The sequence below is a fragment of the Pinus tabuliformis genome, chromosome 6, assembly GCF_031772625.1.
Source record: "Pinus tabuliformis cultivar Carrire ecotype Pingquan chromosome 6, CPIR1, whole genome shotgun sequence".
In the NCBI taxonomy this organism is placed as follows: domain Eukaryota; kingdom Viridiplantae; phylum Streptophyta; class Pinopsida; order Pinales; family Pinaceae; genus Pinus; species Pinus tabuliformis.
In genome coordinates, this window is record NC_142292.1 from 1,487,531,952 (window position 1) to 1,487,559,045 (window position 27,094).

The 27,094-nt window shown below is 35.0% G+C and overlaps 1 protein-coding gene across 1 annotated transcript; it reads left to right on the top strand.

The window, feature by feature from the left end:
- The first annotated feature begins 12,072 nt into the window (after positions 1-12,072).
- On the top strand, positions 12,073-15,592 carry LOC149264264 (two-component response regulator ARR7-like). The gene is made up of 6 exons (XM_089397773.1): positions 12,073-12,289; positions 12,490-12,666; positions 12,838-12,920; positions 13,579-13,656; positions 13,799-13,869; positions 15,373-15,592. Exons 1-6 carry the CDS (start codon positions 12,073-12,075, stop codon positions 15,590-15,592), a joined length of 846 nt encoding a protein of 281 aa, XP_089253899.1.
- The last annotated feature ends 11,502 nt before the right edge of the window (positions 15,593-27,094 follow it).

Below are 27,094 nucleotides of genomic sequence, written 5' to 3' on the forward strand. Positions count from 1 at the left end.
TGTTGGGTTTTGCATCTCATTTTGTATCTTCTTTTGCATGTACTTCCATTTCATCCATATTTTGCATCCAATTTTGTTTCTCATGTTGCACCCGTGTTTGCATCCACTTTTACATCCCTTATAGCATCTTGTCTTGCATCTAAGTTTGCATATTTTTTTGTGTCTATTATTACATCCACCTTTTTTGTGCTATTATTTGTGCCATATCTTATGCCTATCATTGCAACCCACATTTTCTTCCACTATTGCATCCTCTTTTGTGTCCAAGTTTGCATCAAATATTGTTTATGTTTTTTGCATCCCATTTCAAATTTACGTTTACATCCACTTTTGATTTGTCTAGTTTTGCAACTAATTTTGTGTTCACTATTGCACCCATGTTTGGCCCATGTTTACATCCCTTTTTCATCCAAGTTTTCCTCCTTTTTGCATTCAAGTTTGTGTCCCTTTTTTTTTACATTCATTGGAGTATCCACATTTGTTTCACCACAATTCATGCTAAGTTTTATGCCTACTATTGTGCCCATGTTTTCTTCCACTTTTTAATCCATGTTTGAGTCCTATTTTGTGTTCAAGTTTGTATGAACTATTGCATCTACTTTTTCATCCACTTTTGTTCAATTTTTCTGTCTTGTTCTGCATCTACTTATGTTGTGTCCACTCTTCATCCAAATTTACGTCTATTTTTACCCCCATATTTTTGTTTACTTTTGCATCCATTTTCCAACACACATCATATCTTTTGCATTGATTATATTTCTTATGACATTGAAAATTATGAACAACTGATGACAATGTCAATAATTATAATGATGATGATAATGAAGATGATGACGATGACATGAATTGCGATTGTTATGATAATGACAATGATGATAAAGACGATGGGAGTTACAATGACAATGATGATGATGCTAATGACCTTGGCCATTCCTCCCAATTTTTAAATGTTATCATGGTAAAAATCATAATAATTATCTTTGGCGTCATCTTCCAAGTCATCATCATCTGATCATCATTATCATTATTCTCATCTTGGTCATAATCAAGAACAATAATGGCATGAATGATGATTATGATGTTCATGATGAAGATGACAAAAATTATGATAAAACTTATATTAGTTTTGATGATGGGGATGATGACAATTATAATGACGATGATAATGGTAGTGATGTTGATGATCATCAATCATTTCTAAAAAATAAAGTGGTTATTTTTCTTTCATATATCAGGTGCCCTAAGTTTGGTGATATTTCTTATGATACCTATAATTATGAACAATTGACGACAATATACAAAATCATGATGATGATGATGATCATGAAGAAGACATGAATGGTGATTATAATGATAATGAAATGATGACAATAATGATCACATTGATGGTGGTGATGATGGAAATAATGAAGATGATGACCCTCTCTCTAAACTAGTGAGGTACTCATAATGAGACAAAAAATTACTCTCAAGTTGAAATATTCATATAAGAAGGGATCTAGATTGATAAGCATCAATGATGATTTACATCATCATAGCCAAAACTTTCAAAATAGTAAGGCCTTGACTAACAAGTTTATCTCTCCATTAGATCAGAGCACAATGTTGGGAGGCATAAATTTGGACACCACTGCCTTTCAAGGCACTTACCCCACCAAGATGTTTACCAGGTATGTCCTCACATGATCATTTCCTAATCCACTATCATAATATTTGACACCAGAAAATGTCAATCCTCATGACTATTCTTATCTTGGATTAATGTACTTGACTTATGGCGATTAGTCCTAATCAATGTCCAAATTCTCAAAGAATATTGGTCCCAGATGTTTATCCAATCCACCATTATCCCTACTAGTGCCTTTACTAGGCTTACGATTGTTAATCCTAGCCATAGTACATGACACATGGATAACATGGTGTCTACCCTCACTCCCTCTCAACCAGGGAGGAAACATCCACAAGCATAAGATTTTCTCAAGAATACCTATCATTTTCGTAGAGAATAGCATCATTAATTTGTTTTCATCACATGACGACTTTATGATTAAGAATTCATAGATTTGTGGCAAAATATTTCCCCTTTTGTATTTGTGATGGAATACAATAAAAAAGTGAAAGCCAAAATCATTAAACATACATTATATTGATTTATCTAAGTCTAAACTCTAAGGTTGAAGTGAAAATTCATGTAAATCTTATATCTATGAGTTGTGCCAAACTTATGAAAACCTTATTCCCTAAGTCCTATATATAAGAAAATGAAAAAGAAAGAAAAATAAGGGCCAATAAATGGTAACTCATGTATTCACTCCCTCTTTGGAAAATATATGAATATATACACTCCTAGTCACACTTGATCACATGTATGTGATGGTTAAATCATGAATTCTTCTTTTCTCCTTGCATTTTCACTTCATCATTTAAGCACCTAATTGAGGATCTAAGGAATGTTTGTTTCCTAAGGCCTTCATGTCTACTCTTGGTTTACTTATGTCACACTACTGTTAATTTATGTGACAGAGTGAAATACATAAGTTTGTGGAGTTATTATAGAGGTGTATTGAGTTCGTAACCACACACACATGTATTACATCTCATCGATCCACATGTGTGGGTTGGAGACTCATTTCTTGACAACTTTAATGGAGACTACTTTGTGGCTTTAATGGTATGGCTTACAAAATATCTTGTTAAACATTTCAATTCATTCTTTCTTTTCCTCGAGACACTTATAATATTGAAGTCACTCCCAACAATCCATGGAGATGGGGAGTATAAATTACTTGTGCTAGAAATAGAATTGAGAAATAGAGGTTTTCCATTTGCGATATTGGAGTCATAGACATTGGATACATGGTAGTAGTCCTCAATGTCAATTAACTAAAATTGTATTGTCATAATACGAAAAGAGGTAAACATATTGGTAACCTTGATGTCTTAATCATTTCAAATAATAACCATTCCACCCAAGTATCTCTAAGCATCAATCACTACTACTTGGAAATTCCTCCCCCATTTTCTAATTATATGAGGTTGAACCTCACTTAATATTTTTGCTTCTTATATCAACATTATTTATGGGTGCTTTGCATACCATTTTTCTTTTAGGAGTTTGTTTTCACTTACTATTGACGCCCCTCATGTTCCAAGACTATTTTCATCAAAAATTTACATAGAAAGAAAGTATAAAGTGACTAAAAAGAAACATGTTTCAAGATTTAAGTGCTTGGACAATTCCACTTCATGACTCCTATATTTCCTTAACCTGGGACCAAATGGTGAACTTGATGGCCTTAAGGGAAATTGATCAATGAAAATCTAAAAAAGAGGTGATTTTTGACTTTATCACATACAATTTAATATACTAAAAAAAATATCCATAACAATTTCATCAATCAATGAATCATTAAAAAAAATATCCAAAACAATTTCATCAAGCAAAGAATAATTGCATTATAAAATACAATCTATAAACATTTTGGGAAAGTTTTGCTAAAACATGCTTAAAAATCAGCATATTTAATATTAATATTTAACAATAATATGGACAATAACACATTTTGATAAATTAAATAACATATTATCAAGCCTAAAAAATGTCACTAACTGAAAACTACAAAGCATGCAACTAATGGAAGTGACCACTCAAGGCCACCACAAGACAATTAATCTATTAAGACCAAGATTAATGGGGACAAAGATCTATAAAGGACAAAGGAAAACCTATTTTAACTTTATTGTTTTATTAGCCTAGTTCAAGATGAACATTTCAAGATATCATGAAGAACATAATTAGTTTTATTGCATTAAGAAAACCCAAGCACATTCTATAACTTAGCAAGAAAGAGATGTATAACACCCATCTCAGCAACACGACACATGACATTAAGTTACTTTACTATATACAATTTAAACTCCTATCATAAAATCACAAATTTAGCATGAATGGCATGTTTAAAATCCATTTTTATAAAAACAAAATATAATTTTTCTTATAGAAAAATATACCAAAAACTAAATATATTTTTCTAGAAAAAAAAAAAATACTAAAACTAAATATATATTTAAAAAAAAACTAAAACATAAGCAAACTAGAATTTGAATTTGACATTCTTGGTCACTTTCGGAAACATATGGTGGAATGTAATCTCTTTATCCTCATCTTTAGCTTTTTCCTAAAAAATAAAAGCATACAAAAGTGGGAAAGAGCCATAAAGCATGGGGAAGCTTTTTCCTATGCACAAAATGTTGGAAATAATACTGAGAGGGGGGGGTGAATCAGTATTATCAGATCAATCAAACTTTTCAATTTCATACTCAGAAACATATACGCTACTTCAATTAAGTGAACCCGCGTGTACACGCTACTGTGTCTAATGAAACTCGCGTATATCCAGAGATCTTATAATTCAGTTAGCTTAATCTTCAGTAAATGCATCAGATCATTATTAAGCATATTAACAGTAAACAGGTGCAGAATAACAGAACAGAACATCACACAAGAGCCACACACATGAACACAAAGATATAAGGTGGAAACCCAATGTGGGTGAAAACCACCTGCTGCAAGTCATCTCAATCTTCTTCTTAATAAGAAAATCCTTTTACAATATTTGTACTGGTGCAGTCTTATACCAGTACGGGAGCTACAACCCCCTTTGCTCTTGTACTAGCCGATCCATTTACTAGTACGCAGGCTGCTACCTGCTACAATGCTCCAAAGATCTCCTTTAGCTTTTGTACTAGCTTAGATACTAGTACGTAGGTGCTTGCCTACAATCTTCTCACCTCCAGGTACCACGTTTCATCAATTTTCAGACTGGATACACTGAAGCACAACACATAATTTGAAAGGCCACTTTTCATCCAATTTTCATACTGGACCCATAACTATTATTGAAGCTCAAAACAATCATCAAACTCTGAATCACTGAAACCCTGTTAACAACAGTCACCAGAACACAGAGCAGACACAGAACTCTGTAATAACCATCAGATCCATCTGCAACTTCAAATATCAAGCTTTACAATGTATACGCTACTTCGATGAATCAAACCCGCGTGTATACGCGCTTTTACCAAAGACAACCCGCGTACAGATCTAAAAATAATTTCTCATAACTTGCAGCTGTACCAGACATCAGTCATACTCATAACACTTATAGAACTATACATGCGTCAGTATGTAGATCTAGAATAAGCATCATAAAGATAGTTCATTTCAAACCATTTGATCCCGATCTCTCCTTAGATCTAGTTCTCCATCAACCGGTGAGATCTCTCCTTAGCTCAGATCAAGCAATGCATCATCAACCCGTAACCCTGGATACTGGATCTAATGCTTCATCAGATATTCAAGACATTTCAGATGCACTTTGCCTAATGATTTCCTTCTCCTTATATAGCCTTAGGCCTTGTTCAATACCAAGGGCCACAACCATAGAAATCCAATACCATCAACTTTAAAACTAGGGATCAACACGTCCGTCGAGACACCAAGGTCCAAAACCATAGGCACAACTTCCAAGGACTAACCGCCATGGACCAAAATGAGTTTTCCACATACACGCGCTTTTGCTGAAGCCAACCAGCGTGTACACACGACTTGGGCTTAACGAACCTGCGTGTATGAACTTTCTCTTCTTCTTATAGTCTGATCATCAATTCCTTGCTGCTGACCTTCTGTACTATGATTTGTCATCAGTGAGGTTTGCCATCAAGGACAACACTTATCTCATAATGCCAACAATCTCCCCCTTTGGACTTGATGGCAAAGCTAACTTGTCACACTTAGAACTATCATCTGATTCCTTTGAGCTGTCCTCCATCAGTCACATCTGATATCTCTTCTGAAGATTCATCATCTGATTCCTTTGAGCTGTCATCAGTCACATCTGATATCTCTTCTGAAGATTCATCATCTGATTCCTTTGAGTTGTCCTCCATCAGTCACATCTGATATCTCTTCTGAAGATTCACCCAGTTATACATAAGTGAGATATTCTTCTATGAGAGGGTTGCCATCAAGTACAACACATGCATCATAATGCCAACACAAAAGCATCTAAAAAGTGGAAAATTCCTTTTTTATATGAGGAAACATTATTCACCCAAAAGATTTTTCCCAAATTGAACTAATGAGGAATTTTGGAAATCTTCATAGCCTCCACTTTCCTATATATTAGAGGCTTGGCCATTGAAAAAATGATGGGAATTTTGTATTGTCACGCTCTTGAGATCTGTCTTGAGAGGGAGAGTTTTGGAGCTATGAGTTGGGGGAGGTGATGTTGCAACTATATCTGATTGTTGTAACTTTCCTCCAACTCCTTTATTCATATAGATCAGTTGTTCTTCCTTCCATATGTTTCTATTCATTCTTTACTTCTTCTATTTAACTAATGTATGCATGGGTTTTTGGTTTATATTTATTTATTCAATAATATTTATATGTTTTTTATAGTTTTGATTTTTAAGATATTATGTTGTGAAGGTTGCTCTATTCTCTCTCTTATGTGTAGGACCAAGCTTTGGAGCTAGCTAGGAGTGCTTCTTGGCTATACGAAAAACTCCAAGAAGACCTGCATGCGAGGATTCACAAGAATTCATTCTCTTTTTCTTAATCTATACTCTACATCTTGATCTACTAAGAATCCTAAGCCTTAGAACAACCTTTCTCTTAATTGGTTTGTCCTAGGTTTCTGAGATAAACTGAGAGGGTTTTGTTTTCATCTAACCATGCATTAAATCCTATAGCAAAATGATATTTAGAAAATTTAATATATTTCACTATGTAAATGAACTTAGTAAAATGAACCCATAGAGGTGGTCATAAATGGAAATAAAAGTAAAACTCTAAACAAGAAGCCAAAAGTGGATTTAACCATGGATGAAAAATTGGGAGTAGAATTGGATGTTAAACTAGCCATCAAAACAATATGCAAACAATGACACAAAAAGGTTTTTAAAGTAAAATTAAAAAAGGGTACAACACTAGACACAAAGAAGGTAACAAAATAGGGCATATGAAAGGATACCGAATTGGGTGCAAACAAGGATGCAAAAATGGACACCAAAATGAGGATGCAAAGAATGGTGTAAAATTAGGATGCAAAAAGGATGTAAGAAAAGACACAAAACAAGATGCAAAATGGGACTAAAAAATGGTGAAACCAAGGATGTCAAAGATGATGCATAACTAGATGAAAATTCCAACTAAAATCTAGGTGCAAAATAAGATGCAAATGTGGACACAAAATGTGGCAGAAAAAAGGATGCAAATTTGAAAGCCAAAAAGGATGAAAAACTAGATACCAAAAAGGATGCAAATTTGGACATAAAAAATGGTGCAAAATTGGACACAAAAGAAGAAAAAATGGTGCAAAAATGGGCATAAAAATGGCTCAATTTTGGATGCAAATTGAGATGCAACATTGGATGTAAAATGATGCAACAAATCATTCAAAACTTGGTGCAAAAACAAATGCAAAAGTAGACGAAAAAATGGCTCAAAAGTGAACGTAACAATAGACACAAAATGGGATGCAAAGGTGGATGCAATATATGGTTCAACATAGGATGCAAATTTAGATGCTCAAAAGGATGAAAAATTGGATGCAAGAAATGGTGTTAAAAATGATGCTAAATTGGATGCAACAAATGATGCAAAATTAAATGCAAAATATGGTGCAAAATAGGATGCAAAAAAGGGAGATAAATAAAATGCAAAAGTGGATGCAAAAAATGGTGCAAAAATGCATGCGAAATTTGGCACTAAATCAGATTCAACATATGGTGCAAAATTGGATGGAAAAGATGGTGTAAAAAAAGGCAGAAAAATTGGCACAAAAATAGATGTAAAAATAAGTACAAAATTAGAAGCAAAAGATGGCATAAGACCAGATGCAAAAATTGGCACAAATTGGATGTAAAAAAATGCGCTAAATAAGATGTCAAAGATGGTGTAAAAATCGATGCAAATTATGACACAAAAATAGAAGCAAAGAATTGCACAAAAGAGGAAGCAAAAAATGATGCAAAAATAGATGCAAAAAAAGGCACAAAACTAGAAGCAAAACCTGTTGTAAAACCAAATGAAAATCTTGGTGCAAAATATGATGGAAAATTTGGCGTAAAAAAGATGCAAAATTTGGTGCAAAAAAGGACGCTTTAAAAATTGTACAATAGAGCCAGATTTAGCGCCAGGTTGCTCATCCCAATTGAGAAAAAAATGCACTAGAATCTGGTGCTAAATCTGGCGCAAATTGCCTGTTTTGTTGTAGTGACACTTAGATGAATAATTTTTGTTATAGTAAGAAATTGTGGTACCATTGGTAAAAAAGGGAGAAAAGGGAATAGGAAAATGAGTACAAAAAGGTAATAATTCCATTGCCCAACAGAAGGTTCATGAAAAAAAGTAGTGCTAATTATATTTCAGATTGGAAATCTATATAATATGTTGGGAATCATTGTTAGTTATGGGTGCCATTTTTCTATTGTTTCTAATAGTAGAGAAAAATAAGGAATAACTCCTACAACCTCTAGAGAAAAGACTAACTTGTGGCATCAAATACTTGTACATCTCAAAGAGAAGAACCTTTGAGTACTACATCGTAATGGTATGATAGAAAGTATGTCTAATTTCTCTCTATATTTTGATTTTTGTGAACATTGTGTAAATGGGAAGAAAAATTGGGTAAGATTATCATCCACATCTACAGGGTCAAAGGAAATATTAGAGTTAGTGCATAGTGTTGTGTTTGGACCTATGTCAGCTACATAATTGGATAAATATATGTACTATTTCTCATTTGTAGATGAGTTCTTGAAGAATACACAGATTTATTTCCTCGGAAGAAATTTAAAGTATTTGAAAAATTCCAAGAGTTTAAGGCTCTTATGGAAAATTAGAAAGAGAAGAAAATTAAGTTGTTGAGGAAAAATAATGGTGAAGACTTTTGCAGTAATGAATTCAAATGGAGTTCAGAAAGGATGAACATGATGTTGATGGAGAAATTAAGGAGCATGCTCAGTGGTGATATGTTAGGATAAACATTATAAGTAGAGGTATTGGATATTGCATTTTACATGGTAAATAGATCACCCTCGTTAGTGATCCCAAATTTACTTAGTTTTACAATCTCTCCAAGGTAAACATGATTTGATATTTACTATGATATGACCCAACCTCCAAGTTTCAATTATGGAAGTGGGGCATACTAACTAAGAACATATTGTCATCCCTTAGGGACCCTAGATTGCCCAAGTGTCTGACAACCATCCCTAATGATCAATACCTGAGTTGGAACTTCCTTTTATCAGGATTTACACCCCAACTGTAGGAATGACAGACTTTTCATGTGGTTGGAAGGCTCCAACTGCATGCATGAGCATCCCTCCATGTAGTTACAACTGGAGTTCGTGAGTTGAGAGGGTGCAGTTATGAAATCGATGCTTGTCTTTTAGGGCTAGCCTATAGTCCTTTTCCCAGAACAACCCATAACTTCCTATAATTTTGTCAAAGATGATAATGAGTTTATAAAAATACTACTAATGCTAGATATTTCCAAAAACATGCCAATCACATAATAGAAATTTTGTCAAACATAGTAGTTACAAGTTATGAATTCATATATGATCATGATCTTCGTAAGTTCATCAAAGAATCATCAAGAAGATTCAATGCCCTCTTAATCTAGCTACAACAACAGTTGTTATCCCATGCATATATTAACCATTCAATAATTCATCAATTCATGAACAAGATTCATAGCAAGAACACATCATTCAATCATGCATGTAACCAACATATAACCAGAATAGAATCCATAATAGTTTGCCATAAGATCAACACAATAACTAGTACATATGCTCATAGATCATAATAAGAAAATAGTTCATATTAACATATGAAAGTGCAACCAATTTAGGGACTTCTATGTACTATTCAACCATAGATTTCATTGAACCAATTCCTTGTTTTAGCCAATTACACCCATGCCATATTCCAAGCATGAATGTGGGATCATATTGGTTAAACAAAAATAAAACCAACCAGGGCTTCCAGAGGCCAAAGCACCTCAACCCTCAACCATGGTGATTTCACCTAAACCTATCCAAAAATCACTAATATCAAACAAGCTCGGATTCCTATGACTTCCTTCACCAACTCTAGAGGAATTTTCCTATCTCCACCCATCCATCAAGAGTTCAAACAAAAATCCCATCTCCACCTTCGACCCTTGGGAATTTTCTCGAGACCACCTCAACCAGGATCCAAGTCTACCAACCATTCAAAGCTTAATCAAAATAGAGAAACCACTGCATCATAATTATCCATGAAATGGCAAGGCAAGGATGAAATCACTGCCGATCCAAGCAAATCCCATACCAATGACAAAAAAAATAAGCAAACAACCACATGCATGTAACATGCATTCAAATTTTAGCAATGAAATCGCATGTGCAACCTGTTACCTACAATGGATTTCTACTGTATCTACTGTTCCAAATTTTCCCGATACTCCCTTGCTTTCCTCTGCTTGTATTTGGTTTGCTTTCTTGCTTTTGTCTAAGTGCTCTTCCCTCTTTGTGTAAGTGCTCCTCTCCCTTTCCTTAGAGCCCTGTTTCTTGAAATGATCAAAAGTTGTCAACTATTTCTCTCATGCCTTTTTTCATTGATGTCCCATGTCTCTTCCTCCCCTTTCCGTTTTTCTTTCATTTTCTCTCCATTTTCCCTTGCATGCATATTTGTGTCCCTTTACCTTCCTTTTCCCCCATTTTCCTTTATTTCCTTAATTCAATGCCATTTATTATCTCTTTGCCTTTGCCAATGTCTTTTCCAATTTCCATAATCATTAATAAACCAAAGTGATTCCCAATATACTGTTTACCCACCATTTAAATTGGAATACATGTTCCATGACCTTGGTTTAATTTATTTACATGGAAAATCAACCCTAGGTTGTTACATGATTGAAGAAAAGAACTATCCACTGGTGAAAGTAGATAATTCGAATAATGTTGCATATTTATTTACAAAATATATGAACTCTTAGAAATTCTCTTGGCATAGAGAAAAATGGAAATTATTGTCTTTAATTGTGAATCATGGATAGTGTATTTTTGTAACTCGATGTGTGCAAAGAAAACATCAAGTGAGAAAATGTTATTTACCTGTTATAATCTTTGCACAAATGTGTCCATGCATTATAGGTTGCATAAGCGTAACTCACAGGGATACGAATCCCCTTTGTTTGGGTGTTCGCAAGGCGGAAGAAGCTCCGTATGTAGGTATTCAAGAACACCACCCCATCTCCTCACAACCTCTCCCCTACCCAAGAAAAAAAGCATTTTTTTCCAATTTCCATGCTTTTGGACAAAAGTTTTCTTTTTCATTAGTTTTGTGGCGCATAATGATTTACTCCATAATTTTATAATTTCAATTAAAAAATACGATTATATACTCATATAAGTTGGCGAGATTAATGGTTTATGAATGCACATTAAAACACTTTCAATAAATATATATATAGATACTCTTGCGTGAGCTGACCCATGTTTCACCAGATCAAATGAGAATATCCCAACTCTGTGTACGGTGGCTTGTTTCACCAATTATTTAATGGGAATGGGAATGAGATGATATCAACGTTGACTTTGTTTCACCAAAAATATATATGGTTAATGAGGTGTTCTGAATGATCTATTATATCCCCTATTTTTTGCCCCTATTTTTTTCCAAGTTCTCAACAGATATGTAAACTTGAAGTGGTTTTATGAATCCACTGGTCTCCCCTTACTGTTGCTTAGTACCGCTTCGAAACATCATATTCCTAGTAGTATCAATACTTTTTGACTTCGCAGATTTGCTGCTAATTTAAGAATAACCTATGACTAGATTTCCCTTTCGTGCGAGGCTCCGATAGCGACCTCACAGAGATCTTGGAAATATTTGGTATGATTCCTTTGGGACCGGGCCTTCTTTGCTGAAAATATCTGTGGGAAATCTTTTAGTTTTGTAGTTTCGGGGGAAAAGAGAATTTCTGTAATGATGAGCCAGTGATATCTTGAATGGAGTGGCCTCTTGCGGATATGTTTGGTCACTATTGTGGTGGATTGGGTTCTTTTGGCCTTTCAGAAAAGAATCCTGCCCTTCCCCTTCCCCTTGCCCTTGCGCTTTATATGATGGTATCTTGCACAGATTTTAGCTTTCCGAACTCCAATAGATTGCCGAGCTTTGCGCTAAGAGCAGTCTATGTCATCTTCGTACGGTTCAACATTGCCATTGGTAGGTCGACTGTTCGATTACAGTCCGTAGGCCCAAGATATTGTGCTTTCTGGTAAAGCGGCTTAATTTCTTCCTAAAGGGCAGGCAGATAACAGATCCTGTGCTATATAAATTGTAGCTGGATTGACATGGAAGTAGCAGCAGAAAGGAAAAAGTCCTGTGAGCAAAACGGTGTGGAGGGGATTTTTACGTTTGACCAGTCGACGCGGTGATATCAGTTTCGTCTGGTGTGGCGAGAATGGGAGGCAATGCTTGTGAAGGTGTGTTTGAGGAAGCAGGGGCGTTCGCTGGTTTCGAAACTCACGTGTTGGCCGTTGATGATTGTGTTATCGACAGGAAGATAATCGAGCGGCTGCTGGAGACAGATACTGTGAAAGGTTTCAACCCTATTTTCTTGTTATTTACATGCATGTCTGTTAAAAGTTAAAACCAGTGAGTGGATAATGCTACTGTGATTAGTATCGGTATTAAACCCTACTTATCTTTCTCTACCGTACACTGATTACTATTATTCTTATATTCTGTTTACTGCATATTGAATGTCACAGTTACTACGGTAGACAGCCCCACGAGAGCGCTAGAGATGCTGGGATTAAGCCAAGAGCCGACGATGACATCATCTTGCAAAAATGTAAGCCTTAACTATGGCAGTATTTATAGAAACGTTACAGAAGAAAAAGCAGGCACTAGAAATGACCGGAACCAGAGAAAGCAGGTGGCAGAGATTTACATATTGATGTTTAATGTGGGAGAGCTTTATTCATGTATAATGTGAAAACGAAATTTAATTGGTTTAAAATCAATTTCAACCACGTAGATGAACTTATTAATCACCGACTATATTTTTTTTTAGAAAACATAATGAGTTACCTTAATTTATAAAGATTAAGGAAGATATTTTTGTAAATTTTGAACTTATTTGAAATCATTTTTAATCTAAAACAACTATTGTGAAGTTTTTCTATTCTAAATCTATTTATAGTTTCGTTGTGTGAAGTTTTTCATTTCTAAATCTCGTAATTACAAAAAAAAATTCAACCATCTTTTATAGTTGGCACATCCAAAACTGAATGATTTTCAAGATCAAAATAAATTTAAAATACTATTTTAAGATATTTAAATTTTTTTTTTTTACCTTCATCAATCTATATACACATCGGACTTATAAAATGCATTTCTCTGCATACATCACACTTATAAAATGCATTTCTCTGCATAATATGGCTATGGTGCAGAATGAACGACATAACTCTGACATAGAAATATCTTCTTCATCATCCATCATCCAGGCGTTCAAGTTCAGCATGATCATCACCGATTACTGTATGCCCGAAATGACAGGCTACGATCTTCTTAAGAAACTCAAGGTATGGCGTGAAATACTTCCACATTTGAATGCTCAAAATAGGTTTAAAAATAATATGGCATCGGTAAAATCTTTCACGACCCATAACAATGTTCTCGCTAATGTTTATGCAATAACTTAGCTCTGGTGTCAACTTTTGGCAGGAAACGAAGGGGTTGAAGGAAATACCGGTGGTGATAATATCGTCTGAAAATGTACCACAGATCATTCAAAGGTATAGATTTCTGATACAGAGAAATAACTCAAAAATAATAACTCATGGAATAATCGCCTTAGAGAGTGGTTAATTTAACCTTAGAGCCTCGTAAAAATTATACCCATTCTGCACTTTCTGGCATATAAAGACTACACTCGTGCATAGAAGCCTTCGCGTCCTGTGTGGTTCCACACAGTAATATCCATCTTTTGACATCGTAAATCTTGAGCCATACATCTTAAAGTTTTATAATGCTGGGCATTTTTATGTCAAGTACTGTACATTCAATGCATACACTTCAGGTTCATATCTACATAGTGAAATCCAGCTTTGAAATCTTAAATTTTGACTAAGATATTAAAGTTTTATAATGTGGGACATTTTTATATTAGTTGTAGATTCAGTGCATTTATAAAAATATAGAGTAAAATTAAAATCTATATTTTTTTTATTTTTATTTGGAATCTAATTGATTAGCAAAAACATAAAGCTATAATTTTACTTTTAAATACCAAAATCGAAAATATACATAAAATAACCCAATGTATTATACATTTCTAGCCTAAATGATATTGATCACCTCATCTAAATCCATGATTTAAATTAACAAAGACCTAAAATTATTAACTTTACTTTTAAATACCAAAATCTACATAAATTAACTCAATGCATTATACACTTCTATGTAGATGACAATGATCAGCCCAGCCATAGCAATGTTGTAAATATAGCTTCATGTCAGAAGGATTGTTATCGATATAGATTCCCTCTCTCAAATAAGAATTTTGGCACAACATCAGTGTATTATAAGTGGCCAACTAAGCTAAATGCCTTGTTATCTATGAGGAAAAGGGATATAAGATAGGTGAAATCATTTGTTCATATATTTTTCTTCTTTCTTGGGTTTGGATTATTATGTTACATTTTAAGAAAACAAATTCTTCTCTTCTTTTTATTTCTTTACTACATATTAAATTAAATATAAAAATAGTATAATTTTTTAATAAATTCTTATTCACTTTAGCATTTTAATATTATTAAAAAACAAATAAAAACACTTTTTATTTAATATGACATTTTAAAGTCAGGGATAGCTTCTATGGAAAAAAATTAATAGTTACTAATTTTAATATTTTACATATTGGGTTTGAAATACCAAAATGATAGATTTTTTTTTTTTTATTTTTTTTTATTTTGAAATTTCACAAAGATATAATGAATCTGTTGCCTAATCTTTAAAGTTCAGAAAAGTTGATCTAAATAAAACAATGAATTGGCAGATTGTGTATTAACACTTTTAGAGATTTAAAAAATTAAAGAGAGAATCTATCACTTCATTGTTGGTAACAAAGTTTGCGACCCTGCTTCACGCTAGCCGAATAAATATATAGATCAGCATAAATGCATCTGATTTATTAATTGTGCATTGTGGTTTGACAAATTAATTTATACCTTGATTATTTATATAACCTGTGTATTGTAGTTGTTAAGCGTATATTCATGGTTTTAGCGTTTATGCAGATGTTTGGACGAAGGAGCCATGGACTTCATCATCAAACCTGTGCAGTTGGAGGACGTTAATAAGATAAGGAGGCACATTATACAATTGCAATCAATGCATGCACCACTTACTACTGTTTCCAGGAAAAGAAAGGCTTTACCTACAAATTTAGCAGGAGAAGCCTCAGAGAGACGACCTCGTATCAAAAGGGTTAGAGTTCGGGCCTCTTCCCCACTTTAAAATGGCATCCGACTCATGGGCAATGGCCGGTTCAAAACAAAACAAGAAGTATTATTTTATACATATGAGTGGTTGAAATTGTAAATTTCAGGTTAAGGATTTTTTTAATCTATTTAAAATATTAATATATTTATATACAAAATTGCAATTTTAGTTGTGTAAAATTATAGTTCCAGTTTTACCAACAATTTTATAATTAAATTAGATTAATAATAATAAGGAATACATATATATAAATTAATTAAATACTAAACTATATTGATTAATTAAATTAATTAATAATATTTTAAATCATTATAAACTATGAATCCAAAACCTTATAAAACATTTTTCCCTTATAAATTAATTTTATAATAATTTAATATGTATTACTTCATATATTATTAATAATTTAATATGTATTACTAAGCGAAAGATGTAAATAAATTATTGCTAAAATTATTTATCATTTAGTTTTTTCCCATTGAAGGCTATTATATCAGTTCTTTTAGGAAAAACACTTAATAACAAATAGTATCTCAACTCAAACTTTTCTGTTCAATCATCGTACTCCTAGGAAAAATTTGAAGGCTTAAACAAATAGGTCTTTTATATTGGAATCTTCCTCCTCATAAAACGATAAGGCGGTGAACATATACATAGTTAATATCATCATTATGTGTATTTAATTTCAATTTGAATTTTTGTTTTGGAATCTTCTGAAGTGGAGTGCCTTTCAGTAAAAGATTGAAAAGAGTTCATAATCGGGAACGCTTTTACTTTTATGTGACTGGAATCAACCTATCAAAATCCTTTCCCTTTCATGCCGTAACTCGATTCCTTGCCCACTGGTTGGCATCTTACAACAACAACAACAGAAGGTATACATCAACAATTCCTATTACCAACACAGTTTCCGCGCACTTTCTATTTTACACCGCCTATATTTCTTCAAAAGTAGACAAGTTGCTCGATCGGCATCTATATTTATAGTTGATATTATTTAAAAATTACACTAAAGAATCGTGTACAGTTATAGTTTTTAATTATATGCGTATTTCTACTTTTATTGCAATTCACGTATCTAATGTCGCTCCATTTCCATTGAATATTCGGATTTACGAGAGATCGTGATCTCATTCAAATCTGTGCGCATGAATAAAAGCTATTTAGTTTTTCAATCGGAAGTGGACAAATTTTATTCATAAAAACATGCATCCGGAGCTTGCTACATGAACGTATATTGAACATAACATGATCCAAAATCAACGTGGATCAAGAAGAGCTCGCTTAATGAAACAAAAATAAGAAAATGCAATTCTCTCGTCTGATTTAGCGATGATAATTATAGATTCCGAAATGAACCTCCAAAATTGTGTGTATCATAAAATACATACATGCTTGCTAATAAGTGGAATCAATATCATAGAGAGTGAGTTGAGTTACATGCCTATCCCTTTCCTCTTATGCTTCATCATTCAAATTCTAGAGAGGATAGCGCCAAGAAACATATCAGTAGGAGGTCGAATACACATAGGAAACAAGACAGTGACACTAGGGAGGGATAGGAAGATAGAGTTTATCTATGTATCTAGCTTATTTCATTCACTAATGTTGGATTAATATGTGAACAAAAGAGGCCACTTGTGTTGTCAATTGTCTTTTCTAACTTGTAGATAGTGCAATGCATCCTCAAATCATTTAGCTCAAATTGGCATATGAGAGGGATTTCTGAGAATAATGTTGTCAAGAAAATAAAATATTGAACAACAAAAGCAGTTAAGAAGGTGATATTGAAATGCACCACAAAAATTCATACTATCAACCTTGAGAGGGGCACCATCTACTTATCCATAAATGAAGTCATCCTGACAAATTTGGAGTGAATGTGCTTATACTGTGTACTTCATTCCCTACTACACAAGAACACATATAGAACCGATGATGTGGAAAACACATGATAGAACCTATGATGTGGAAGCTACCCTTTGAGAGTCTAAACATTATTGTACCGGATTACATCATGTAGCAATATGTTGCAACCCATGCATGACAAGTGTTGACCATAATGAGCTCATGGCATTACCTATGTGAGATTTCCTAATTTGACTTAAATGAAAAATTTCCTAATATTACAATTCATCATCTCTCAAGTTTAGGGCTTTGCGTACATGGTAAAACATAACTATGGAAAACTATGCAAGCTCCACAATGATTTTTTGGGAAATTGAAGCCAAGTTGGTTACCTAGGGAAATGTAATTCATTATTAACAATGGCTCACTCAAGATAATATGTGAGAAAGGATTCAATAAGGAACTCAATTTTGCTCCTTGCAAGAGAGTGTAAAACTAAGCTTAGTTGTTGGAAGCATGCCCCAAGCCCCAAGGAAAAAGAATAAACACAATTTCTTGAGGGGAAAAAATCCCATTATCACCTAATACTCCTAGGATAAAACATATTATTATAATACGTTTAACCTACTAAGTGAAGATGAAAATGAAAGTATATGGAAAATTTGAATAAAATACACTATTTCATATGTCTAATCCAATATTTATCATATAATTATCAAGTTCAATTATATATATGTTCGCTAAATTTTCTATTGTCTCAAAACAACTCCCATACAAAATCAAGCTTCATTGTCAGGCAAGAACATGGTTGTGATTTGCCACAAGGGAAAGTAGATCTACAGATAATGAAATCTATAGTTTATCATCCAAAACCATCCAGAAATATTACTAGCTTCCATCTAATTTTCTGACATACACTAGGACAGAAATACAAAATAACAATTTCCAGTTATAGCTAGCTAAACATCTTCTAGAAGAAACTAATTTACTAAAAGTAAAAAACATAAGCCAAAATGTCAGGAAAAATATCAATCATCATAGTATGTTACTTGGGTTGAATCCTAGGTGGTTGTGCCTGTTGGAGATGGAGTCTTGAGGTCGCATTGTAGATGACCTTCTATGTTCGCCATGTGAGTAGTGAAGTTGGCTGAGCAAGAGTAGAGGTGCCATTAGACTCGTCACATTTCGTTAAGGCATGCTATGATTTCATTTTCTTCCTCACACTTTTCTTTAAGTATCCTATCCAGGAGCTTCTTCATTTGCCAATAGAATTTGATGGAATTGATGTATTAACTTTGCCTTACCCTGGTATGGCCAGGGTTAAGGAAACAACTAGCTAATTCAATTTGGATTTCAAAGTCGGAGTGGGCTTGGTAACCATTAGTGGTTAAGGCTTCTAACTTGTGAATTTCCTCTTAGATTTCAAGCATAGTGAAGGAATGGAAGATAGCCATAGATATTTAAACTCGTGTTTGCGCCCAAGGTCTTCCCTAAGGGCCTCTATCACAAAACCATTGGCGAGGGTGCATATGCTGAAGGGGCATAAAACTCAAAGGAAAGGTAAGCCTAGCGAAAGAAACCCCTTGTAGAGGGGAAGACTAGTGAGGAAAATGGAAAGAAACTAGGACAAAGTCATAAGAAAGTTCATTGTTTGCTTCAAGGCTAGCCTAGGGATGCTATTAGATAACAATGGAAAAGGGGGGGCTTACAAAGGATAGCTCTAAGAAGGGTCAATCAACCATAAAACCTTGGGCATGCCAATTAGTTTCCTCACCACCGAGATGATTTGCAAACTGAAAACCAAATTCCACCATGCAAATATAAACAGGCGAAAATTTCTTCAAAGATTGGAAATACAAAGATTTATTGCATAAATGTCTTCCCACTAGGGATTGAGCTACTGTAGGAAAGACATGCTTCTTCTCAAGATACTGCCCATTCTTGATTAGACCCCAGCTTCATTCACTTCCAAAATCCAAGGGCTCACTATGACTACAATTAACTCCCAACAACAAGATGGATTTGTTGTCATAGAGTGTACCATGAAGGCCAACCTCTGGGGGACTAGTACCTCCATGCACTAGAATGTCCACAAAGCTAGCGACGCAGTGGAAATATCCCACCCATCGTTCGTAAACGCCACTGAAGTTGCAGAAAAACATGGAGCCATGACAAAAGGGTCAAGATATCACAATATGAATGAGAGATGTCATCTTAATTCAAAGGGATTTAAAGATGATTTACATGTGTGAGTGCAGGGGGTGAGATAGCCATGCCATTTATTTCCTAAATGTGACAGGAAGTAACAAGGTGGTGGACTTTTCTATCCATTGACATTGTTTATAACAACCAAATTAAAAGAAATAAAAGAAATATATTATTATTAGCCAAAGGATTCCTATTTCAAGGTGGAAGGAGGTTCGTTGACCTTTTTTTATAGAAAAAATTGGATGAGCGAGATTAAATTTGGGGTGAATATGCCCCAAATATATTTCTTCTGAGAAGCATATCTACATCTCTACTGCATCTGTAGCATGAGGAGATGTTAGAAAATGTTACATATTATTTTCTTAATTCAATTTTAATAGGTTTGATCCCTCTCATCATCGGTAATGTGGCAGAAGAGGAAATTGAAAGCAAATAAACACTCTTGGTTGATGGCAGAAATGTAATCTAAAATGCCAAAGCTACATTATGTAGGTCTCCTTTGGTATCTGATGTCGGAGCGAAAGCAATGATAAGGCATCTCATAAACAAGGCCAACATTGAAAGCTTAGAGGTCTTGCCACACAGATTGGCTTTGGGCTTCTACTGTTACTATTTAACTGCTCACATTTATTGGTCTATTGTTTAAGCCTGCAATTGACTCGCTTATGTATGTATGATTGTTGGGATTGATATTCTATCTTGTAATTTTGTGTTTTGAGGCATTTTTGGTTGTGAATGTTTTTGTTCGGATTTATATTTCTATTATCGTGGTGCAGCTAAAGATGAAGAAAACATGTTAGTCCATCACTGAATACTATTATTTCAATTAATCACCATCTTTCAACTGACGCTGCATGGATATTCTTTTGTACTGTATCTGGAATGTGATGATGGATTAATAGTCGCCCAAATATAAGTAACTCTTATTTTGTGGTGCATGATGATTAACAATTTTACATTTTGATTGTAAATTTTTCTACAAATCATGTTTGATACCATGTATATTTTCATGTAGATTCACAGCTCATGTTATTTCCTAAAACACAAGACTAGAATCTACTCTACTCTCAAATTGCAGAAATCAATGATCGATGAAAATAATAATTAGCAAGATGAAAAACATCAATGCCACATAACACAATTGTTTCTATGGGGAAAACTAGTGCTCAAAACCCCGACTATCTATTGCATTAATCATAAATCTGAGTGATAATACAGAGCTTGTTCTCACAAGAACAATTCCGCACAAGTATGATCAACTCTCTGCCTCACAAGCACGCACTGAACAACACTTAGCCAATTTATTCTGGCTGTTGAGCCCTATTTACCTGTGCAATTCCCAAGAGGAATAACCCATATTTAATTGGGAAATCGTGCTTCCAAAATTGTGCAATCCAAAGTTAGGTCTATAACTGATTGCATGGATGATCTATACAAATTGGAAAATCATACAACTAATAGTACAATGTCCCTGCACTCTAGTCTCAACTGGGTCTTTCTCTAAATTGACATGCATGAGTTTCTCATGAGGGAATCTTCAGTTAGTTGGAGTAGCACCTGAGGATGCACCAATGCAACAACTCACTAATAATCCTCTACTACTTCCACATACAGTTAGAACTAGTTTAACTAACCATAACTCAATCAAACTGAGTTATCTAATTACAACCCAAATAAACTCATCTTGGACCCCTAAAATTTAGGGATAACATATACATGACTACATAAAGACTTCCAACTTGAAATTCCTAATCTAGTTATGTTAATTAAACTTAATTAACTATTTACAAGTTTCTATGAGAATAGAATTCGATTTTAATTCTCTATTTAATTCAAGGATAAATTAAACTGAAATTTCTTGTTGCCATTTCTCAGCACTCCCTATGAACAATAAAGGGATTATCAACTACCCTGATCATGTCTCTGTGAAACTCAAATTTACATCTTAATAATGCCTTTGTCAAAATGTCAGCATCTTGTTCCCCCATGGGAACATACTCCAACAACATAATCCACAAATATGCACAATTTCAAAGATGATGATATCGGATATCAATATGCTTGGACCGATCATGAAAAAATGGATTTTAGAGAGTTTGATACAACTTTTATTATTGCATTAAACCACAGTTGGATCCTTTTGCTGACCAAAAATGCCAACCAAAATCTTCCTCATCCAGATGGCCTCACATGCTGCCTGACTTGCATCCATGTACTCTACCTCTACCAACCTAAGTGCAGCCAATCTCTATTTTCTGATGTACCAAGAAACTACCATTGACCCAATACTCAATATCCCTCCTAATGTGCTCTTCTTGTTGGATGGATTCCCCGTCAAATCTGCATCGACGATGCCTTGAAGCTTCACTCCGTCTATCTATCTATACCACAATCCATAATGAGTAGTGCCCCTGAGGTATCTCAACACATGATTTTCCGCCTTCCAATACAACTTGGTAGGCCTAACCATCACTTGACTATGTTGGTTAACTGCATATCACATATCCAATTGTGTGTTCACAAAATACATGAGTGAACCACAAGCTGCCTATAAACAATAACTTCCATTACTTCCCCTGAAGTAGCATCCGCCTTCCTCGAGTTAAATACTAGAGAAGTCTCCATGGGTTTTCTTCTCTCCATGCAGAACCTCCTAAATATCTCGTTGGCATACTTTCCTTGAGACACAAATAGTTCCCCATCACCCTGCCATACTTCCATGCCCAAAAAAGTAATGCATGAGCCCCATTTCCTTCATCTCAAACTCTCTTACAAGGTCCTCCTTGCAAGACTTGATGAACTGATCATCAATTGTCAAAATCAAATTGTCGGCATATAACACAATGATCAACAATTTACCTTCCACCACTATGTGGTACAGGTTCACATCTGCTTCACCCTTGGTGAATCCCAACTCGATGAAGTAGATATCGATCCTATTGCACAAAGAATGGGGTTCTTGCTTCAGCCCATACAATTCCCTCTTGAGTCGGCACACATGCGACTCACGGTCGAAGGTCTCAAAACCTTCAAGCTGCTCTATGTACACCTCTTCCCAATCATGCCATTAGGGTAGATTGTCTTTACATCCATTTGATGTATCTTCCAACCCATCTACACTGATAGTGCCAATATAGATCAGATCGATAAGTACCTTGCAACAGGAGTAAATAACTCATCATAGTCTATCCCATCTACCTATGAAAATCCATGGGCCACAAACCTCACCTTATGCTTCTCAACACTACCATATGTACCTTGCTTTACCTTGTAAAGCCATCAGGAGCATACCACTGACTTGTCCTCTAGTTGCGAGACCACATCCCAAACACTTTTACAAACTATGGAGTCATACTCCTCCACCATGGCATCAAACCAAACCAGTTACTACACTACCTCCTCAAAGGAAGATGACTCTGTCTCAAAACATCCACTCATTAGAGCCATGTATCCAATGAACCTATCTGGTGACCTCCTTTGCTGTGCTGAGATGTGGGTGCTCCCACATTCTCCCGTGCATCATGCAATAACCTGTCAGCCTCTATGGTGTGCTTTCTCCCATCTATGGAAGACTCTGCCTTAGTGGTTTCCTCCACTCCTAGTTCCTCTACATGTGGTTTTTCCACATTGATCTGACTCTCATCAACCTTAGATGATAAGATCTCCTCAAACGCATGTAGCTCAAGCTACCTCTCAAGGGAAACTCGCATGTCCTTCTCCTCATCAAATCTGACATCCCTGCAAACCACTGTCATCCTGTTGGTTGACAAGTACACATGATAGTTGTGAGGTGTATCAGTGTACCCCACCAATATCCCCAACTCTGCTGTCATCTCAAGCTTCTTCCATGCATCTTTGGTCACATGGAAATACATTTATGACCCAAAAATCCTGAAGTGACCAACATCTGGCCTCTTACCATAATAAGCCTCCTATCGTGTCTTTGTACCAAGTATCCGATGCGAACTATGGTTCTGCAAATAAACCATTGTGTTGCATGCCTAAACCCACAAGTGTAATGGTATGCCCTGATCATGCAACATTGCCCGTGCTACCCCTACAATGCTTATGTTCTTCTTCTTGGTCACCCCATTTTGTTGTGGGTTATGGGGTGCCGTCAACTCCCATTTAATCTCTTCTATTGCATAGAATTTCTTAAACTCATTTGAGACATACTCACCACCATTATCACTCCTAAAAGATTTAACCTTCTTGCCAGACTCTTTCTCAGCCAATGCTTTCAATTCATAAAACTTTGTGAAAGTTTGATCCTTCTTCTGCATGAAAAATATCCATCATTTACGAGAAAATTCGTTAACAAATATAACATAATACCTGTGTTTATCCATGGATGCTATCGAGAATGGTCCACACACATCTGAATGAGCTCACTCTAAAATCGCCTCTACTCAACTGTCTATGTCATGAAAGGAAGCCTTGGTGTATTTTCCCAAAGTACACCCCTTGCATGTATCAACATTCTCTAGCATACCTTGGGGAAGGCTAGTAGAGATCTGTTACATGATTTCAAAGCCCCATGATGCAAGTGACCGAATATCCTATGCCACAACTTGCCAACGTCTCAACTCTACACCTTCTTTGCTTTTATTCTCAAAGAAGAAAAATCCTCTACCTCCATCTTATAGAGATTATTAACTCAGATCCCTATCTTCTTTACTTGACCCAACTATGTGTCAAAGGAACTTCTTTCCTTTCGCGAAAATCACATCACAGCCTCTATCCTCAAGCATGGCGACTGATACTAAGTTCTTCTTCAACCCGAGGACATACATAAACTCCCTCAAGGTGAGAGGAGTTCCCTCTTCCCTGTGAAAAGTAGCTGTGCCAAATCTAGTAGAACTATAACTCCCATCTTCACCCATCTTGATATGCATCTAGAGATATTTCTCCTCCAGGTCACTGAACAATTCCTTGTCACCATTCATGTGGAACGAAGCTCCACTGTCAAGATACCATACACTACCCATCATTGATGACGCCATCCATGCAATGAGAGTAAAGTCCAATTCGAATTGAGAGGCAAAAGCCTCATGCTCCACTCCTCCTTAGGACTTCTTCTTGGACTTATTGAGTGGATATTTTGTAGCAAAATGGCCCAGATCATGGCAATTAAATCACTTAAATTTCATCAAGTATTTCTTCTTACCTCCATGGCAAGAATTCGATTTGGAATGGGATGCCTTACCTTTCCCTTTCCTTACCTTACTCGTGAAGGAACAATTTTCCTCATCATGAGTGTTTTAGGAGGAACCATCTCTAGTGTTCCTTCTGATCTCCTCCTACCTCAAATCTGACCCTAGTCATTCCCAATATCGCAGCTTCTCCCTCCCATTGAAAGAGTCATTATAGCTATTCCAGTTCTTGGGAAGACCTAGGAGATCTAAGCTCACCATATCATCCTCAGAAATGGTTATTCCAATAGTTCCAAGCTCATCATGACAGTGAGTGAACTTGTTTAAGTATTTTGGAATGGCCTTGCCTTTCTCCATCTTTATTTTTCAAAGTTTGTCTTTCAGTGCCAACTTCCTATCGTCGTTTATGTTCTAGAATAGGTTTTTCAATGCTTTCCACATACGATATGGAGTTTCCTTCCCATGGAGACTTGAGACATTGTGGTATCAAACTCCCTCAAGGATTATTTGTCGCACCTTCGCAACACACTTCTTCTATTCAACCAGATTCTATGCATCCAATGTTGTTGTCTTAGGAATACCTTGATCAATGAATTCCTTAAAGCCATGATCCTCTAGCACAACCTCCATTTCGTCCTTCTAGTCTACATAATCCGAGCTTCCTTCCAAGGCATACTCGAGACACAAAACATAGAACGCCATCTGTCAATCTTCAAGTATATATTGCAAATTCGAATTTCACCTGTAACCCAAAACTCAAAACTTAGAAATATCCTCTAGTATATTGTATTCAGCTCCGATACCATGTATATTTCTAGACAAATCATGCTCTAATACCATGTATATTTTCCTGTAGATTCACAGCTCATGTAATTTACTAAAACACAAGGCAAGAATCTACTCTACTCTCAAACAACGAAAACCAATGATTGATGAAAACAATAAGCAACAAGAGGAAGAACATCAATGACACATAACATAATTATTTCTCTGGGGAAAGCCACTGCTCAAAACCATGACTATCTATTGCATTAATATTAAATTTGAGTGATAATACAAATCTTGCTCTCATAAGAACAATTCCTCACAAGTATGATCAACTCTCTGCCTCACAAGCCTGCATTGAACAACAGTTATCCAATTTCTACTGTTAGTTAAGCCCCTATTTCCTTGTGCAATTCCCGAGAGGATAAACCCATATTAATTGGGAAATCACGCTTCCAAAGCTGTGAAATCCAAACTTAGGTCCATAACTGATTGCATGCATGATCTATCCAACTCGAAAACTCATACAACTGATAGTACACTGTCCCTCCACTCTAGTCTCAACTGGGTCTTTCTCTGAATTGAAATCCATGAGTTTCTCATTAGGGAATCTTTAGTTTACTGGAGTAGCACCTGAGGACGCACCAGTGTACCAACTCACTACTAATCCTCTACTAGTTCCACAAACAGTTAGAACTAGTTTATCTGACTATAACTCAGTGAAACTGAGTTATCTAATTACAACTCAAATAAACTCATCTTGGACCGCTAAAATTTAAGGAGAATGTATAGCTAAAATTTAAGGAGAATGTATACGTGACTACAGAAAGACTTCCAACTCAAAATTCCTAAGCTAATTAAGTCAATTAAACTTAATTAACTATTTACAAATTGCTATGAGAATATAATTCGATTTTAAATCTCATTTTAATTCAAGGACAAATTAAATTGGAATTTCTTGTTTCCATTTGTCAACATTGATCCCTTGTATATATCAACTATCTTAGAGAATTTTGAATTTATGTTAGTTTTGGTGATCCTTTATCTGATTACATGCTTATGTTTTTTAGGCAAGTGATGATAACAATGTCATGCACCAATCTGAAGGTTTTAGGCTGAAAATATCCACCACAAATATCTATTTTAGGTTTTGTCACAACTCACTACCTCTACCCTTCTGTTGCAAAATTGATCCTTCCAGTTGAGATGTGAATTGTTACATCTCAAACATTTTCAGAAAGAAGATTTTAGTGACTAATCGTGCATTGATTCTAGGTCATTTCACTTATAAAGAGGGAATGGTTTTCACTTGTTTCTTCATATTATTTTTGCATTAATAAGCGTTTTTGGAGGAGTATATTCTATTGGAAAATGTAACTAGGTTCAGTCTTCATTAATTTTATTTGAGTCATCTTGTAATGTACTTGTCAAAATAAAGAAAAAATAATTTTATTATTGATTTAGTTGACTTATTAAAGCGTGTGTTTCATGCTTGGGTCAATTGTTATAGGTCAATCCTCCATTATAGGATTTAGGATTATTT